An 18,347-nucleotide genomic window follows, 5' to 3' on the forward strand; every position below is an offset into this window, starting at 1 on the left:
CTTTTGACGCTGTGGCAGATGTATGGCCGACGCTCAGTAAAGGGCGGCAGTTACTGTTAGCAGAGTCACCTGTGCACGTACCTTGTGCCCCTGCTCACTCTGAACCCTTCAGGGCGCAACCTGTCTTATTCATCACCATTTCCTTGGAGGTGTCTCCCTGGAGCCTGGATACCCAAGCTTTGTTTTTTGGACTCTTCCTTGGGTGGGGCCCTTGCACTTCTGCATCACGACACTAGGGGGAGCAGGAGACCATGGGCATTTTGGAAGACTGGCCTGCGTCTGGGTCGCCCTTCTCTTTTCAGCCTGTACCAGTGGTGGCCCCCACCCCGTTGTAGTTCCTTCTTGCTTGAACTGTACTCTCATTCCTTTATGCTAGGAACATTTCAAAAGCGCCAAAGCCAAGAGCCATTCATTCATTTTGGGAAGGCTTCCTCACTCCCCAAGTCTGCCCTTGCTGAGGGGTTCATCAAAACTGGCCAAGATTTCCTGACACTTTTATGTGTCTTTTACTATTTTTTTGTTTCAAGGATAATGGGTTCAAGAACGTACTATCTTTTATGGTGAAGCAGGGCAAGTACAGCAGACGGTGCCGCACTGGCTGGTGCAGCGTCTGATGTTTGAGATCCATGGAGGGAACGGTGCCCATAAGGACAGTGGACTTGGTTGATTGTTGCTGGATGCTGTTGATACTTTAAAGAGAAAAAAACAGCAGACTCAGGCCATCCATTTACGCCTTTTGACTGGCCCAAAGTCAGAAGGCCTGCATAGTAGTATTTAAAGTCCCTCATCTCCCACAGAGGGCAGATGATGCTACACACCAGGCCTAGAACCTCGTAGTAACCTTCACAGAAAGCTGAATTTGCAGCATCCACACGTTTCTTATGCCAAGGGCAGGGCCCTCATAGAGAAGCAACGGAATCTCAAAATGTGGGATGGGAACATGTTCATGGATGTGCTTGATAACACTGAACTTCCAAGTCCCCTGAATTTTCTCGGCCTACAAAAGTGCGCCATTCTCCTTGGATAGAAGACGCCAGTCGCCACATTGCCATTGGCTGGAGACTGTGAAGAGGCCTCGCTGAAGCAGATGCCTTGTAAGACATCATCATCTAACTCAAGATCTCCCCGCCCCTTCTCTCCTGGCCGTTGGTGAAGCCCACTGGGTTAGTGCTGGTCTTGCTAAGGGAGGGCAGAATTATTCGCTGATGGATCTGCAGGTAATGTGTACCAGCACATGGGAATCCTTTCCTGGGGGAGTATCTTGAGGCTGTTAGGCAGTGAGCAGCGGGCTATGAAGCTGAATGAGGGGGATATTATTGGTATGAGGGCAACACTTACGACTCGGTCCTCCACGGACAGTCCTGACACGCTGCTGGGAAGCCTTTTGGGACCTGGGAAAAGTTATTGCACATGCTGAGAGAGGTAGAGATTCCAGAACCACCTTCACAGGGTATTGAGAGAAGGGTAAGAAGTCTGAGAGGTAAGTGTGCTTGATGAAGAAGGTCATGGGGAATGAGTGTTGAACGGGTCTAGAGCTACAGTTCCGCAGGACGATGGCGGTGACTGTTGCACAGCAACGTGCATGTGCACGTTGGCGCACGTACTTAATACCTCTGAAGTGTGCAGTGATTACGATAGTAAGTTTTCTGTGATGTGTGCTTTACCACAATAAAAAAGAAAATAAATAAAGCACTATTGGGTCATAGCCCAAAGTACAAAATAAGTATTCATGAGTACACGCTGTTGTAAATAAGCGATTAAATACATACATACATAAGCAGAGGGAAGAGAGACGTTTCCTGCACAGAAAACCCAGAATACTTTATGTTCATACTCCGCCCTCAGTGGCGGGGAGCCTAACTCCCAACTTCTTAATTGTGGGCTTTGCATAGTGACTTCCTTCCGAAGATACATTATGGAAAGATGGGATGTTGGAGGGCGATGGGAGTAACCTTCCAGTGGGGAAGGCTGACACACGCTACCTCAGCCAGGTGGTCAAGGTGATAAGTCATGTTAATTGTATGTACTCTTTATATGAAAATGGCACCTGACCTCTATGGTCTTCCTCTTCAAAACCCATAACTTCAGTCTGATCATGAGAAAAATATCAGACAAACCCAGACTGTGGGATAGTCTGCAAAATACCTGACCAGGCATGTTCTAGTTCTTGGATTAGGTGGTCAGTTGATGAGTGTTTATTGGATGACTAATGTTATAATTTATATCCGTGTAACATTTATGCTTTTCATGTATCAAATTTTGTTTAAAATATAATTTTTTAAAGTATTCATGCACATACACTGACCCAGCAATTATACTTGTAGAATTGTATCTCAATATACACATATGGGCATGAAATAATATAAGAAGAAGGAAAAAAAAACCAAACAAGGAAAGTCTGAGAAACCATCACAGTCAAGAGGACCCTAGAGAAACAAGGCAGCTAAATGTGTGATAGTCTAGATGAGATCCTCAAACAGAAAAAGACATTAGGTAAAAACTAAAGAAACTGGAAAAAACCATGAAGTTCAGTTAATAACCATGTACCAACCCTCTTTTGTTAATTATAATAATGAATACACCATACTAAACCAAGATGTTAACTATAAGGAAACCTGAGTGCGAAATGTATGATAACTCTGTACTATCTTGAATTTTCTGTAAATCAAAAACCGTTCTTAAAAAATAAGGTCTATTAAAAAATTCAAAACCTAAGACTTCACTAATTACCTCCTCCTCTAAAAAAAAAATAGGGGGCAAAACTTAAGATTTCAAAAAAAACTATGCACATATTTTGGGTGTTTCTAATTACTTCTCCCTGTGTTCCCAGCCTTCCCAGTCAGTCCCACCCAGACTTGCCCTTAACTCTCGTCCCGTTAGGAGGACTCGAGCCCCTTCTCTCATCCTCTAAGTAATGAGAGCCACTGACAAGTGTTAACCCAAGGAGTAATGTGGTTAAGTCAGAACTGTAACACCCTGACCACTGTGTGATGGGTGGATTGCAGGGTGTGTGGAGACGGGAAGCAAAGGAGACCAGCTTGAGGGCTGTTGCAATAGTTCAGGTGAGAAGTGATCTCAATCCAAGCTTGGGAGGTGCAGGTAGAGGTAGTGAGGACTTGGTCTCTGTGGTGGGTGGGGAAGAAGAGGAGAGGAGTGAGGAATGCGATGGTGTCTCTGGCTTAAGTGAATGCACAGATGGTGGTATCAAGAAAGGATACCTAAGGAGGAATGAGAGCGAGTGTTGCTGGAGTTGGGTGGGGGGCTGAGGGATGCTAAGTACTATTCAGAGCTATTGAGTTTGGCTTCTATGGCAGTCTCAAAAAGGATGTCCCTAGATGGGGAGGGTATAGCTCAGCAGTGGAGCGCATGCCTAGTATGCACAGGGTCCTGGGTTCAGTCCCCAGTACTGCCATTAAAATCAATCATTCAACCAATCAGTCAATCAACCTAATTACCTCCCCCACCAAAAAAAAAAAAAATAGAATGTCCCTGACATGCTTATGACTGTGATAAGACAGTTTTGGGTAACTTGAGACCCCCTGCCTGAGATCACGTAAATAATTAAAGCAAGGTGATTCCCAGAAAAGAGAGCCCCCCACATGCTGATGTGATCAATGGCAGTAAGAGCTACAGAAATGTCAAGGCGGGAACCGCTGCAGTGACCTTGGGTCTGTATTTCTGCAGGCTATTCAGCATTTTTGGCTTCCGTGATTTCAGCTAGACCAACTTTTACTTCTTTTAGTGACACTGTCACTTTTCCCATCAGAGACCAGTCCCAGGAGTCTCTCCTCTCACCATCTTGCCCAATTCTGCTTCTTCGCTTCCCTAAAGTCTCCTTTATAACCATGCAGGTGGTCCGCAAGGCTCTTGGAAACCATGTGGACAATCTACACAGAGAAACCTGGGCAGGCACCAGAATGCAGGTGGGGTCCCCACTCCCTCCCCATCGCTTTGGCCACCCTTTGGCCCCATCCCCTTTGGGTTAGGATTGGGTTCGGTGGTTATACTGTAAGGCGGTGCTGAACTGAGATAACCAGATCCTCTTCCCCTCAGCCAGACTAACCCATCCCCTCTTCGAGACTGCCAAGTGCTGCTTTCAGGTGTGTGAGTGAAGCGGCCCTGCTTTGTTTTGGTGTTGTTTTGATTTCATTTTTAGCAGTGGTGGAATGTATTGAGTGCTTTGGGGAGCAGAATTCAAGAGGGGTCAAATGTCTGTCCTCTTCTGGGAGTTGGCCAAGAGAGTCAGTTGCAACCGTTGACCCCCACACAGGTTTTTATACGGAGAGCAATAGCGGATAAAAAGCCAAACAACACAGGACCCCAGGACTTCTAGGATTTATTCTGTATCACTGTGCACACTCACAGATTCAGCTATCACACTGAGGGTGCAGTCAGAGTTGCTGTAGTAACTGTCCTCAGGCAGAGGCTCTGGCCACCGGAGGTTGGGGCTGGGCTCAGGGGGATGGGCGCTGGGCGGCAACGTCCCCTCCCCCCCAGCCCTACCAAAGGACATGCGGAAGGACAGGGTCGGGCAGGTTCACAGACAAGGCGGGCCACCAGGCAGGGGACCTGAGGTAAGCGAGGCCACTGGCGCTCTCTTCACTTGTGTGAGGTTGCCGGGGGCCTCTGGGCCCCTGGGGGTGGTGATTTATATTTGAGGGGGCACTACACCTGCTGCTGCTGCTGCTGCTGCTCTTCAGGGAGCAAGACGTCTCCCTTCAGCGGCTGGGCAGGGTGGGTCTCCTGGTCCTGGCCAGGGGCTGGGGTAAACGCAGGCTGTTTCAGCTGCCCCTCCTGCTGCGCTGATGGCTCCTGCTGCTTCTCCCGCTGCTCCAGGTGTTCCAGCAGCTGCTCCTCTTTCCTTTCCAGTTGCTCATCTTTCTTTGCTTGCTCTTGGTCTAGCTGCTGGTCCAGGAGATTCTTCTCCTGTTCCAGCTCTCCCTTTAGCGGCTGCTGCCTTTGTGCCTTCTCCTGCTTCAGCTGCTGCTCCGAATCTTCTGCTTCCTGATATTCCCCACACTCTTCTTGTTGCTGCTGCTGCTGCTGCTGCTGCTGCTGCTGCACTTCCTGCTCCTGTAGCTCCTGCTGCTGCTGCTCCACATGCTGTTCCAGATGCAGCTCCTGCTCCTGTGACTCTTGTTGCTGCTGCTGTTCCACATGTTGTTCCTGCTCCTGTGACTCTTGTTGCTGCTGCTGCTGTTCCACATGCTGTTCCTGCTCCTGTGACTCTTGTTGCTGCTGCTGCTGTTCCACATGCTGTTCCTGCTCCTGTGACTCTTGCTGCTGCTGTTCCACATGCTGTTCCTGTTCCTGTGACTCTTGTTGTTGCTGTTGCTCATGATGCTGTTCCAGCTGCTGTGGCTCCTCCTGCTGCAGCTCACACTCTTGCTCGGGTATCTCCTTCACAAGAGTTATGTGTTTCTCCCTGTGCTCCAAAGGGGTCTCCCCTGGGAGCTCAGAGGGTACCTCCAGGCATGGGGCAGGCAGCACAGTTGGCTGCTTCACTTGTTCCTGCTGGATATCAGTGGGAGGAGGAACAGACTTGAGGGGCTCCTGACTGAGGGCAGGGGGCAGGGTCACTGGCAGAGTGTACTGCTGCGACATCTTGGAAGTTGCTTTAGGTCAACCTGAAAAACCCAAAAGGGATAAGAGGGGTTACTGAAGGCGAGGAAGGAGATGAAGCCCTGGAAGTGCAGCAGTGGATGGTTCCTCCTCTTCCCCTCTTCTCTTGGGTGGGACACTCTGCCGCCCACCCTGGGCTGTCATTCCCCAGAATCAGCAGAGTGAAGGATAGAACTCGGGAGGGGCAGGAAGGGCCTCCGGGGACCCGCTTGTTCCCAAGAGCCACCAAAGAGGGCTCTCTCCAGGGCTGCTCTACTGGGTGGGCTGAATGCCCCCTCACCTCCCGCCGCTGCCCGTCCTTGTCTCTCCCCTGCTGCTGACCTCCACTGACAGAGAGGAGAGACGGCTTCTGGGATTATGGCGGGAAGAGGTAAGGTGCCAGGAGTAGAAAGGTCTCCTGGAGGACTCCTGGGTCCTGGGAAGCCAGCGGCCCATGCCGACAGGGTGTGAGAAAGCCCTGAGCTGGAGTCACATGACATGTTCTCAGCTTAAACCTCCCAGTGAAATACAATGTGCTTCTAGAAAAGTCACAGCCCCTCTGGGCCTCAGATTTCTCCTCTATGAAATGAACAGACTGGCCTACTCGCCCCAGAGCTGCTTCCTCGCATGACCCCTGAGCTGCAGCTGCAGCCCCAGGGCTTGAGGTGAGGAGGCGGTGGGAGGCGGCTGGAAACAGCTGCCCCCACTTCCAAGCTGGGTTCTCCTGCCTCTGCTCTGCCCGGGTTCTCCAAATATACCAGTGCTCCCCACCCCCTGCATTTCTCCCTTCTGTAGCACAGCCAAGAGTTACAAGTATTTCCCTGGACCTTCTGTTCCCATAAAGAAGGCAAAATCACAGTCAGCCCAAATCAAACAGTTTTAGGAGAAAAATTGGCCATATTCTCCCCGCCTCCCTATTCCCCATCTCAGCCCTCTCTCTCTCTCCCCACCCCTGGCCCCCATATGCTCTAAAATATGGTCCCAAGAACACATGAGACAGGAGGGGATTGCTGTCCATTCTGTTTCCATGCCATGCCACCCAGCCCCCAGCACAGTGACCTGAGTCCTCCTAGAAGAACAGGTAGGCCAGTCGAACCAGTACACGAGTGACACTGCTCTCTGGCCTGCGGGAAGCCCCGGCCTGTACCCTGGCTCTGCTGGCTAACACTCACCAGACTCACGGGAAGGATGGCCAGAGAAGCTTCCAGTGGAGTGCTGAGCTGAGCAGGGGCCAGGCTGCCCTTTATACCGTTCCCCAGCCTGGCCTCCTTCCCGAGTTGAAGGAGATGGACTGGTTTCACCACTCAACTTCCTCTAGCGCCTTCCTGACTCATCACCAGCACCTTGAGCAGAAAACCCCTCAGGGCCCCTTTTCACAGAGACACACAGCTCCTCCCGGCCAGAGGGCTTGGGGGTTCAGTCACTCCTGTGGTTCTCACGACCTGGGCACTGGGAGGTAAAGGGGGCATCTCAGGAACCTGGTCCCCTTTTCCTCTTGTTCTGTGATCTCAGTCAAGTTTTCTCTCCAAATCTCAATTTGTTCCCCTGTAAAATGGGTTTATCCTCATTATTAGGCTGTAGGATTCGTTTCCAAGGGCACCGAATAGAGTCATGCGTCTGTCTGGGATGTCCAGCCTGGAGATGGGGTGGAAAGGTGGAGGAATCACTTTCCCTGAAGGGGTGGGGCTGCTGGGGGATTCTCTTGGTTACTAGCCCACAGCCCGTCTGCTCTCAAGGCATTTCTATAACTCCATTCTGCATGGAAATAAACTCCGTCCTGGGAAGGGGAGGGTTGAGCCTGACTTTAGCCCAATATGGTCAAATAGAAGCTTGTCAGGGTCTTCTGCTGGGTACCAGGGGCTACCCAGGCCCTGCGTTGAAGGCTGTAGTTACAGAAGTTCCCAAGAATCATGCTCCAAAAACTCCAAGTCACGGACAACTCTAGGCAAGGAAACAGGCACCAAGGATATAATGCATGAAATAATAGGGATGGCTTTCTATGATGATAAAACAAACGTTCCGTATGTTTGAGGGAAATGCATGAAGGTACAAAGATCAATACAAGTAGGTCATCCACTGCGGTCTCTGAACTACTCTCTAAAAAATAGCCTAAGCAGTCTTTCAGAGTGAGGGCTGGAACTTGTCCCCGCTCAGTGCTGGCGGCGACCCCACGCTCCTGGAGTAAAATCTAGACTCACTGCCACGGTTTCACAGACCCTTGGATGAGGCCGGTGCCCCCCACCTCGGGGCTCGGGGCTGCCCGGGCCCCTGACTCTTCGTGTCCTTCGGCCTGACCGTGAACGTGGGGGCCCGCCAGAGAGCCTCCCCACGGCCCCGCTGGAGCACCGTCCCGGGCCCGCTGCATTTCGCTAGTGACAGTGAAGGGCTCTTTTATCTGCTGTGTTCACTGGTTTATTTTCCACCCCTCCCACAGGAAAGCAAAGCTCCGTAAGGCCAGAGTTTTCCCTGGCGTGTTTTCCACTCTGCCCCCAGCACCTGCTGCAGCCGCTGAATGCAATCCGTGCCCGATAAATCCGCGCCGAAGGAATGAAGGAACCCGGAGGGAGCGACTGCCGAGCGCTTCAGCGTTGCCTCTGTGTGTGCGTGTGAACAGGCCCAACTGTGACTGGCCTTCCTTTCAATGATTGGTGAATAGTTTATGTTAGGGACTTCATTTGAACTCTCTTCCTCACAACTCATGCAAAAAACAAATATTAGAATAGTGTGAAGACAAAGACTAATAATTCTGAGAAGCATTCTGACTGCCCCGTGGTTGTCCTGACAGTCCCCTCCCTCCCAGCCCCCGGGAGATCTCTTTATGTGCTGATTTTGCCATGCTCCTGGGGCCTCATGTGTAAAGACGGATGGAAGGCCTCCTGCCTCTGTTCACGCCCCCTCCGTTCCCCAGGCGCCTCGCAACATCCCCTCCTCAGCCGAGGGCCGTGCTGTCTTCAGCGGCGGGGAACGCTTCCTCCACCCCGCCCCCCGCCATCCCGCTCCCCCTGCAGAGAACTAACCACGCATCCTCGCACCGGGCACACATGCCTCGCGCTGGGCTGCTGACCTCACATGGGAGGAATCTGCCGCTCCCCAACCCGTGACAGTCAGTCCCAGGGCAGCAGACCCAGCTGGAGGAAGTCACACCGGTCTTATGGGTTTCCAGGTGCCAAAATCTGCCAGATCTGCCTCCCGTCCTCTGATTCACAGACTGATGAGAGCTTTGCAGGGAAGACAGTGTGTGTGAGCCTTTGGCCACGGGGCCAAGCTAGGGAGTGGTGAGGAGGGTGAAGATCGGAGCTGAGGGAGGGCGTGTGAGCAGGGGAGGAGCGGAGGGGCCCCAGCCTTCTAGGGGCTCAGGGCCCCACGCCCTGCCCTCAGGTTGCGCCATGTTGGGGGCAGACGTGTACACAGATGGGAGATCCTCTCAATGTCTGCCTGAGTGACCTCATAGGCCCCGGGGTCCACATGCGGAGGCTGGGTAACTGTCCCGACCCCGCCCAGTATAACGAGAATGAGCTCACATCCCGTGACACACACAGAGGCCCCGACCCCGGCTGGTCCCCAGCCCAGGGAGGCCCCGGCTGCTTCTCTTGCAGAGGCAGAAACTGGCTGGTTTCTCCTTCTCTCTAAGTGAAACAACCTTCTTGAACTGTAGCTTAGCTGGGGGTGGGGGCAAGGGGGAGGAATGAGTCCCGCATTTCGCTGCCCTCGGGGAGGAGTGTTGAGGACAGCTCTTAGTAAGTCACGGGGATGGAGTGATGGTAGAGAGTCCTGGGGAGCTGACCTGGACCAGGAGGTCTCATGTTCCCATCTTGGTCCCCATGCCTAGGCTGCTTCCCCAAGAGGCAATATCTCCATTCTCTGGGGCCACTACCTTCCTCTCCACCCCCACAGGCCTCCTGCTCTGCCCAGGGCGCTGTTGCCTACATCACCCCACCACTTGCAACCCACAGTGGTCACCGTCCCGCAGACCTGGAAACCTCACCGTCCTCCTCCGTGGCCTCCCGAACCTGACCTCCCTCCGCTCCTCATCTGCCTGTTGGGCCTCTTTGAGCCCCAGGAAGGGACAAGCAAGGAAGGGAGATGAGACCAAGAAGCGGCCAAGAGGTTCATCCTCCTCTCCGGGCTTCTGGACTGGTCTCTCTGATGTGTCCCGTTTGCCTCTCCTCCGCTTTCCTCTGCCTTCCCCTTCTTGGCCTGTGGGATTGCTGGTTCCTGCTCTCAGTCCCCAAGGTTAGCTCTTGCTTGTGAAGCTGACGGCTGTGGAGGGACGGCCACACTTCTGCCCCTCATGCAGTAAGAGGCGTGAAGGCATGAAAGGCTATCAGTAGTGGAGAAAAGGAGATGTTCGGTGCCTTCTCCCCAAGCTGGCAGGACGCCCCCCCCTCCTAGGCTCACTGAGAAATCACATTCTTTGCAGCTGATTCTCTGCACCTGATTGCAACAGTGTGTCTGAGCTGGAGGGGCCTTGGAACACAGTGGGCACGGGAGGGCACCCAGTCCTCTCCGCTGGGGCCAGTCCTCTCTTGTGACAGGTGGGCACTGAAGTCTGGAGAGGGGCAGTGAGAAACCCAAGGCCTTACAGAGGGTCTGTGATAGAGCTGGGCTGGAACCCCCATGTCCTGATCTCCACCCAGTGAGCTCTCTTCCCACCAGGCTGCCCTCTCCAGTGCCCGAGCATCTGGTGTTGGTACCACGTTGGATGTTTTCCAACTCTGTGAGTCAGACGTTTACTGATTGACTCCAGTGTGGTCAATTCTGGGCTTTTTGGAGGAAGGGCCAGTCTTCTTTGGCTCCGATTCAGCCGAATGCCCTAAGGATGACCCTCGCTGGTCCGGGGAACAGAGAGCTCTGCGTCCTGGCTGCTGCTGGTGTTATTGTAGCCTAATCCAATCTGGAGGAGCATTGTTTTTCCAGGATAGACACTGGCTTTACAGTCAGCCAGGCCTAGGTTCGAATCCCACCGAATTTCCTGTTATCTGGACAAGTTGCTTTACCTCTGTGACCCTCAGTTTCTTGGCCTATAAATGGGTACATGCACCTCCTTCGACCTCTGTAAGGATTTGGTGGGCTGATACATGTTGTTAGCGCATAGATGGTACTCTGACTATGCTATTGTTGGGAGTCATGGCCAGTGTTTGCTGGTGGGATGCTCTGTGCTACCGGCCTAAATATGGAGTTATGAAAACACCAGATTTAACGTTCTCATTTTGCAAGTGAAAACCCTGAAGCGCCAAAGTCGCACAGCGTGTGGAGGAGAGTGGGGGGGGGCAGCCACGTCTCCTGACTGCACATTTGCCCCCCTGCTAGTCTGCCTGCTGCCGGGCCTCAGGTGTTGCTCCAGCTCAGCCCACAGAACTGTCCTCCTCCTGCGCTCATGAGGCCCCACGGGAAAGGATGGTGTTCCCGTGCGTGGGGTGGGCTCGCTGGGGAATCCAGGTGGGTTTGCTGTCCTGCAGCCTGATGGTCCGTGGAAGAGCCTGGGGGCCCGTGTGGGCAGAAGAGAGGTAGCAGTTTGGGTCTAGCTTTGATGCGGACAGAGGAAGCCAGGTAAGAGAGTGCAGAGTGCACAGACAGCCACATGGAGCTGGAGACAGATGGTAAGGGCTCTGCCCGCTGCCTGGAACGGGGGAGGACTGGTGAAGAACCCGATGGTGAGCCTTCCCTGGGATGTGCGCAAGAGAGGGAGGCAGTCGGGGGAGGGACACAGCCCGGAGGAGGGCAGACGGAAAGGGTGGCAGGGCTCTGGTTGGAGGGAAAAGGTGGGGGTGATGTCACAGAGGAGAGAGAGGAGGCAGGTGCAGAACAACAGGGTAAGAGGGACCTAGACCAGCTGTGCAGGCCCCCCCGGGAAGTGTCATCCTCAGTCGGACCACAGGTCAAAGGAGGCAAGGATGCCCCAAGGTCTTGGCTGACCGCCTGGTTTATCAGTCTCCATCCTCTTCCTCCCCTGCAAATTAGGGAGTGCTGGGGGACACCTGAGCCTGCATCAGCTGCCACCTGAGAGGACTAATTGCTCTTAAGGTTACTACTGAAAGTGGTTACAGAGGCCACTCAGATACGTGTGGAGTCTGTGCACGCACGTGTGTGTGAGTGAGTGTAGTGGGGGGATCAGCGCAACATGCCTTCTTCTGGGGGAGAGGCTTCCACCAAGAGGAGTTAGTTGCCCACATCTCTGCCTTGCTGGGGTCCCACTGAGCCCGAGTGAGCAGCCCCAGCGTGGCTCCTTTGTAACCTCATCCATTCTCTGTATTTGTGGACTGTTTGTCATAACGCTGTCCAGCTGCTCCAGGCCTCCAGATGGGTGGATCCAGTGCAGAGTATAAAACAGGGCCTATTCCTTCTTCCCCTAAATATGCCTCCCTGCCTGCTAACTCCATCAGACCAGGCCACAGTGCAGCGTCAGGGCAAGTGCTGGCCTCTGGGGCCCCAGATGGGCCAGTGTATGGGGGAGGGCCTCGGCTGCCACCCTAATCTCCCAGTCTGAGAGGAAGATACAACTCCTGACCTCAGAAAGCCCCAGATTTAGGATTTAGGATTTAGGATTTAGCAGCGGCTTCTGCTCCCAGGAAATTCCCATCGGATGAGAAGACGGGCACAGAAACCGAGCAATGGGTACAATTCATGCTGTGCCATGTGACCACTCAACTAACTGGCCTGTGCACGGATGCAGGTGTGAACAGACTGGGGCTGCGAGGGTCCCTGGGGAGGAGAAGGTGAAGGAGACAAACCTTCAAAGCCTGCTGTTTACCAGACGCGACACTAAACACGCCTCACTCACTCTCTCATTTAACCCCCGGCACTTCGTGGAGGAGCAGCTGGGGCTCAGAGCAGCCGTCCCCCAGCCAGCAGGGGGATCAAGCGCGGGTGTGTCTGTCCCCAGGCCGGCCCCTCCACCACGGAAGGCAGGGATGTCCATCACGTGCGCTACCAGACACTGGAGTGACAGAGTCCAGGGCAGCCACAGAGGAGGCTTGGAGAGCAGCAAATCCGGAGACAGCCGAGCTGGAAACCGTTGGGGTGGCTGGAAAGTTATGTTCCTGACACTCAGGTTTTACTAGAAAGCCTGCTTGGAGTTGGAAGGGGTGGGAGCAGGAAGGGGAGAGAGAGATCAGAGGGCTCTGGGAGAGGAACGCGAGCCCCAGGCTTCCTCTTGCAGGCAAGTCCTCGCGTGCTCAGCTTTAGCCTCACCCTCCTTCTCCCCTGCAGTCCAGCTTCTGGTGCTTCTCCTGGGGGCCTCAGGCCCCAGCCACCCCCAGACCACCTCCGCCCCTGCTGAGAAAGCCGGTGCTGGAGGGGCTTCCATGGCCCCCGAGTTCAAACTTGGCTTTCCAGAGGATGACACCGTCTAAACGGGGAGGAAGGGCCCGGGCTCACACAGGGGGAAGCGGCAGGTCCCGCCCAGGGCCAGGTCTCCTGAGCTCGCATTTGCTCACCTCTGAGCCTTTGTGCATTCCCTTCTCTGTGCCGAAAGTGCCTTTTTCACCTTCTGCCTTATTGATTTTTTGTCCATTGAGAGTTTGTTGAGAGCGTCCCATGTGCCTGTGTTCCAGGCCCTTAGGGATAAAGCACTGAACAAAACCTGTGCAAGTCCTCACCCTGTTAAAACTTTCATTCCAGGGTGGGAGGTGAGCGGCAAGTAAAATAAACATGCACTTGGAACACAAATCGTGTTAGAAATACTGTGTAGAAAAACAGGGCAAGAATGAGGTCTGTGGAGTGCCGGGGGAGGGACGCTGTTTCATTTAAACGGAGTAGGCCGGAAAGGCCGCCGTAAGAACGGAGGGGAACGAGGTCAGCGTGAGGGTGAGTGGGGGAGAGGGAACAGCAGGGCCGTGTCCCCGAGGCAGGCGTCTGCCTGGCGTCGTGATCAGGAGCCAGCCAGGAGGCGGTGCAGCTGGGCACGTGTGAACAAGGGAGAGAGCTGTGAGCGGAGGGCGGAGGAGTGGGAGAAGACGGGCAGCGAGAGAAATCGTGCAGCAACTTCGGCTTTCATGGTGAATGAGATGAGAAGCCACCGAAGAGTACTGTACAGACATCATCTGAATGACTTTTAAAAGAATCTCCGGCCAGGATGGAAGGACACAGAACTGTAAGAGGCAACCACAGTCACGTAGCAATGGCTGAGAGCTAGGGTGACAGCAGTAGAGGCAGGGAGAAGTGGTCCGATTACAGATATGCTTTGACAACAGAATCAGTAAGAGTCACTCACAGACTAGATGTAAGGTACAGGTGAGAGCAAACAATGACTCAGAAGCTCTTGGCTTGAATGACTGTAAGGATGGAGCTGCCATTAACAGAGATCAAGAAGACCGTGGGAGGGGCTGGTTCTGTGGGAAAAATCAACAGTGAGCTTTGGGACATGTTAAGTCTGAGATGACCATTAGATACACCCAAGTAGAATTGTCAAGTATTCAATGAGACACATTGGAGAGTTCAGAAGAAGGTTCAGGCTGTAGACATAAATTTGGAAGTCATCAGCATATATATGGCACTTGAAGTCATGAGCCAGGATGAGGTCACCCAGGGTATGAACAGAGGTGGTAAGGAGGAGGTGTTCAAGGGCCATCTCCTGAATCACTCCCATGTGAAGGGGTCAGATGAGAAGGAAAAGTCAAGAAAACTGGGGCAAACTGAGAAGGAGCAGGTGGTGAGGTAAGAAACTCACAAGGGGAAGGGGGTACCCTGGAAGACACATGCAGACACTGTTGACGAGAAAGGATGAACAATTGGGAGAAATGCTGTAAAGATGGGGCCTGAGGATGCCCGCTGGGTTGGGCAACACAGAGTCCATTGATGACCTAGGCAGAGGCAGCCAGTGGCAGTGTTGAGGATGAGAGCCAGACTGGACTGGTTTCAAGGGCAAATGAGAAGAGAGGGCTTGGAAACAGCGAGGATAGATGGCATTTTCCAAAAATCTTGTAGGGAAGAGAAGCAGATAAATGGTAGAATAGCTGGTGCTGCTCCCTTCCTCCAGCGCCTTCTAAACTCTGCTCATGACTTCCTCTGCTGGGAGGCCGGCACGGGCAGACCAAAGTCCACGAGCCCCTGACTGCTCTCCAGCCCGTGCTCGTTTCACCCTGTCTCCCCTCTCCTCAGCTCCTACCTGTGGAGGTTTGGATCCAGTCTGGGACATTTCCACTTACTCTCTGCTCCTGGAGAGCTTTCTGCAAATACCTCCATAACTTAGTTCTGCAAAACATCCAGATCTCTACTCAAAATGTCACTTCCCTGAGGTGGCTCCTCTAGCCGCCCTACCTAAAGGAGATCACTCAGTCCACCACACTGTTTATACCGTGATGGCGCTCACTGCGATTTGAACTTATGGAATTTATTTGTGTTCTCGCTTCACTGGAATGCAAGGTCGTGAGAGTAGGTCTCTTGACTGTGTTAGTTCCTCGACTTGCCCGATGCTTAAGACCATATTTGGTACATAGTCGCTATGTCCAATATGTCTGCCACCTATCTAAAGACTTCTTGAAGGAATGTCTACTCATGTTAAAAAGACGCAATGTGCTTTTCCACAAATAAATCTAACCTCTATCTGGTCACTATTCCTGATGACAGAAACGTAATGCGTTCAAATCCGTACTGACCCAGTCAACGCCGGCTTAACCTCAGGCAGTGCAGCGTCTCCTCTCCCTTCTCCTCTTACTCTTCAGATTATTTTAAGCCTGCTTCCTGGAAGGTATAATCTCTTAGATCTCTGCCATGAATCCCCAAACCTGCTTAGAAATTTAAGAGTTTTTGTCTTGAGGATTCAGCCCTAGACCCTCCTCTGGGGTCCGTGCTGTTGACCAAATGGAGGACGGCTCCTCGGAGAGACTGTGTGAGAGAAGGGATGGGATCAGAATATCCCGACTTCACACCCCACCCCGCCATGCAGTCTTTCCGTTTTTGTGGCAGTGATGATCACATGACTTTGTGAGCACTTCATCCTCTTCATTAAGAGTCTCAAGCTTTTGAGAGCAAAACCAGTATCTCGTTTTTCCTCCCGTGTTGGCCCTGGCACTTGTCCGGTGGGATTTTTTGTGTTTAGAGTTTCACCCTTTCACTCCCTGCCTCCAGCCCTGGCAATAGCAGGAATCCCAGTTGCTGTCTGCCCCGTCTCTAGTTAGCTCCAGGCAGCAGAAGAAGTTAAACGGAACCGTGAAGTCGCATTCAGGGATGAGGCGAGGAGGGACGGTCCTGGCATCCGTGGAGGAGCGGCATGGCCGGTGGAGCCAGGCCAGCTCCAGCCCTCCTGGGGGCACCCGTGCTGTGCCACCTCCCAGAGGCAGGAAAGGGGAGGGGGCCGGAGCCAGGGTAGGTGAGGTGTGGTTTACCTGGGGAAGGAGGAGCACTCAGTCTGGCCGAGGCTCAAGGAACCCAGTCTTCTGTGCTAAACCTGTCACTGCAGCTTCCTGGGCCCCACATTGTTTCTCTGGTATGTGCAGCATATCATCAGTTTAAGATTGCACTTTGTCATTTTTGTCCATGACTCCGAAATGCAGCTCAACCACTTCATCCCCTGCTTAACGAAGCAAATAGCAATTGATCCAGGGTTGGGTGGAGCGGAGAGGAAACAAGCCTGTGTTAGACTTCCCAAGACACATGTAAGTCTCTCCAATTTGCCACTGTCCCACCCGAGTTTCCTGTCATTGAAATGATTCCTCTTCTCCTTTCAGGTTTATTGAAATATGATTGACATAGATCATGTATGTTTAAGGTGTGCAGTGTGATGCTTTGAGACATGTATGTATTGCGGTGATCATTTTTGCACATTTGACACTCATCCCATGACTAGATTCATATCTAAATTGCAGCCTCAGCAAAGAGCACCTGCCTTTGCTTTTCACTCCATGAAGCTGTGCTCAGGGAGAAACCCACGGAAACGTCAGGAGAAGGGATGTATTACCAGTAAGGACGAGGTGGTTGGAGTGAAAAAAATGCTTTCTACCCTCATAACATTTATATCTGTTGTACCTGTGAACCTGTCTTGCTCTTTGAACAGTAGCACCATGAAACAGGCTTGATTGATTTCTGTTTCTGGAGGGTATCACGTAGAACCTGGCACTTACTTTGTGCTCAAACAAATGACTGGCAAAAACAGAATGCGCTGTTCTGGTGAACATAGAGGAACAGGGACCAGATTTACTCTTCTACCTTAAAAAAAGATTTTAAAAAAGAAAAAGGACACAATACATGAGATGATGGTGTTCCTGAAACCTGGCCTCCGTAACCAATAGGCGAATGGAAACTCGGAGACAGGGTTTTGGGTGAAGTAGAAAAGACAAGTTTATTTCTTTGCCAGGCAAAGGAGGTCACAGCAGGCTAGTGCCCTCAGGCTGTGAGACTATCGTGGGGACAGGTAGGAAGGAGTTTTGTAGGGAGAGTCCTGGGAAGCAGCTTCTGGTAAACACCTGTGGATGCGCACGGGCTGCAGTCCCTCCTCCCTGACACGGCTGCACGGGCGTCAGGAAACCTGGTCCCCGACCTCCCGTCCCGGGGGTTGTCGGGCTGTGTCCTCCTCCTCCGGTGGGCCTTGGTCTGGTGTTTCTCTTCTGCCCCAGGAGTTAAGGAGTCACATCTCCTGACATTCCTGTGCTTGGAGCAAAGGGTGCTCAGGGAGGGGTCTGTGGGCTCGTGTTCTAGGGAAAAGAAAAATACATGCGGTTTCAAATCAAGCTGGTGTGTGCTTTAGCGCGAGGGAGGCCGTTCTAGGTGACTGCTCTGCAGTCACAAATGTTACGCAGTCACAAATTCCCCACCGTTAAAAACAGATACAAATGGATGAATTTTCTAAACGATGAAAACTAACGAAGTTTATTAAAAGGAAGTAGATAATCTGGAAAACTAACAAATCAGTTAAGGAAATTATATTTTAAATTCAAAACTTTCCCGCAAAGAAACTCACAGGCACAGATGGCCACACTGGTGAATTCTACCAAACATCTAAGGAAGAAATTCTCCACAAGCTGCTCCAGAAAATGGAAAAGTTTTCTCATTTTATAAGGGCAACATTGTCTTGGTACCAAAACCAGACGACGGCGTTATAAGAAAACTGTAGACCAATCCCTCATTCACACAGAGGCAAAACTTCTTAACAAAATTTTAGCAAATCAAATCTGAACACATGTAAAAGGATTAAACAACCAGTCAAAAAGGGTTTATCTCAGGAATGTAAGATTGTTTATAACATTCTAAAACCGATCAGTGTAAGTCACCATATAACAGACTAAAAGAGACAAACTGTATGATCATCTCAATAGAGGTAGAAAAAATTTTTTTCAAAATTCAACATCCATTTTTATTAAAAACTCTTAGAAAAATAGAAAGAGAAGGAACATTCTCAAGAGACAGGGGGAAAAGAAGATGAAACAGGCACTCAGATTGGAAAGGAAAAAGTAAAACACTCTTTATGCTCAGATGACCTGATCATACATATTGAAAATCCTATGGAATTTACATAAAGCTATTAAAGCTAATAAACAGTACACACAATTCTTAAGCAAAAATAATTGTACTTTTATATACTAACAGCGCATAATCAAACTGAAATTAAAAGTACAATTTATAGTATGATTAAAGCATATGAAATACTTAGGGAAAATACAACAAAATATATGCAAAACTTGTTCACTGAATGTGATAAAATTAAAAAAAGAGATAACCTAAATAAATGGAGAGAGAGTCCTTGTTTATTACTCAGTATTGTTAAGGTGTCCATCCCTCTCCAATTTAGCCTACAGATTTAATTCAATTCA

At 51.6% G+C, this 18,347-nt stretch overlaps 1 protein-coding gene across 1 annotated transcript; it reads right to left on the bottom strand.

The window, feature by feature from the left end:
* Positions 1 to 4,319: 4,319 nt before the first annotated feature.
* Positions 4,320 to 6,903, bottom strand: IVL (involucrin). The gene is made up of 2 exons (XM_015248303.3): positions 6,774 to 6,903; positions 4,320 to 5,627 (listed from the first exon to the last, which is right to left on the bottom strand). Exon 2 carries the CDS (start codon positions 5,602 to 5,604, stop codon positions 4,666 to 4,668), a length of 939 nt encoding a protein of 312 aa, XP_015103789.1. The 5' UTR covers positions 5,605 to 5,627; positions 6,774 to 6,903; the 3' UTR covers positions 4,320 to 4,665.
* Positions 6,904 to 18,347: the final 11,444 nt, after the last annotated feature.

The sequence above is a fragment of the Vicugna pacos genome, chromosome 21, assembly GCF_048564905.1.
Source record: "Vicugna pacos chromosome 21, VicPac4, whole genome shotgun sequence".
NCBI classification, from domain to species: domain Eukaryota; kingdom Metazoa; phylum Chordata; class Mammalia; order Artiodactyla; family Camelidae; genus Vicugna; species Vicugna pacos.

What these genes read in the sequence shown, in the direction of transcription:
- IVL (XM_015248303.3), bottom strand. Translation starts at nt 5,604, where the DNA reads ATGTCGCAGCAGTACACTCTGCCAGTGACCCTGCCCCCTGCCCTCAGT.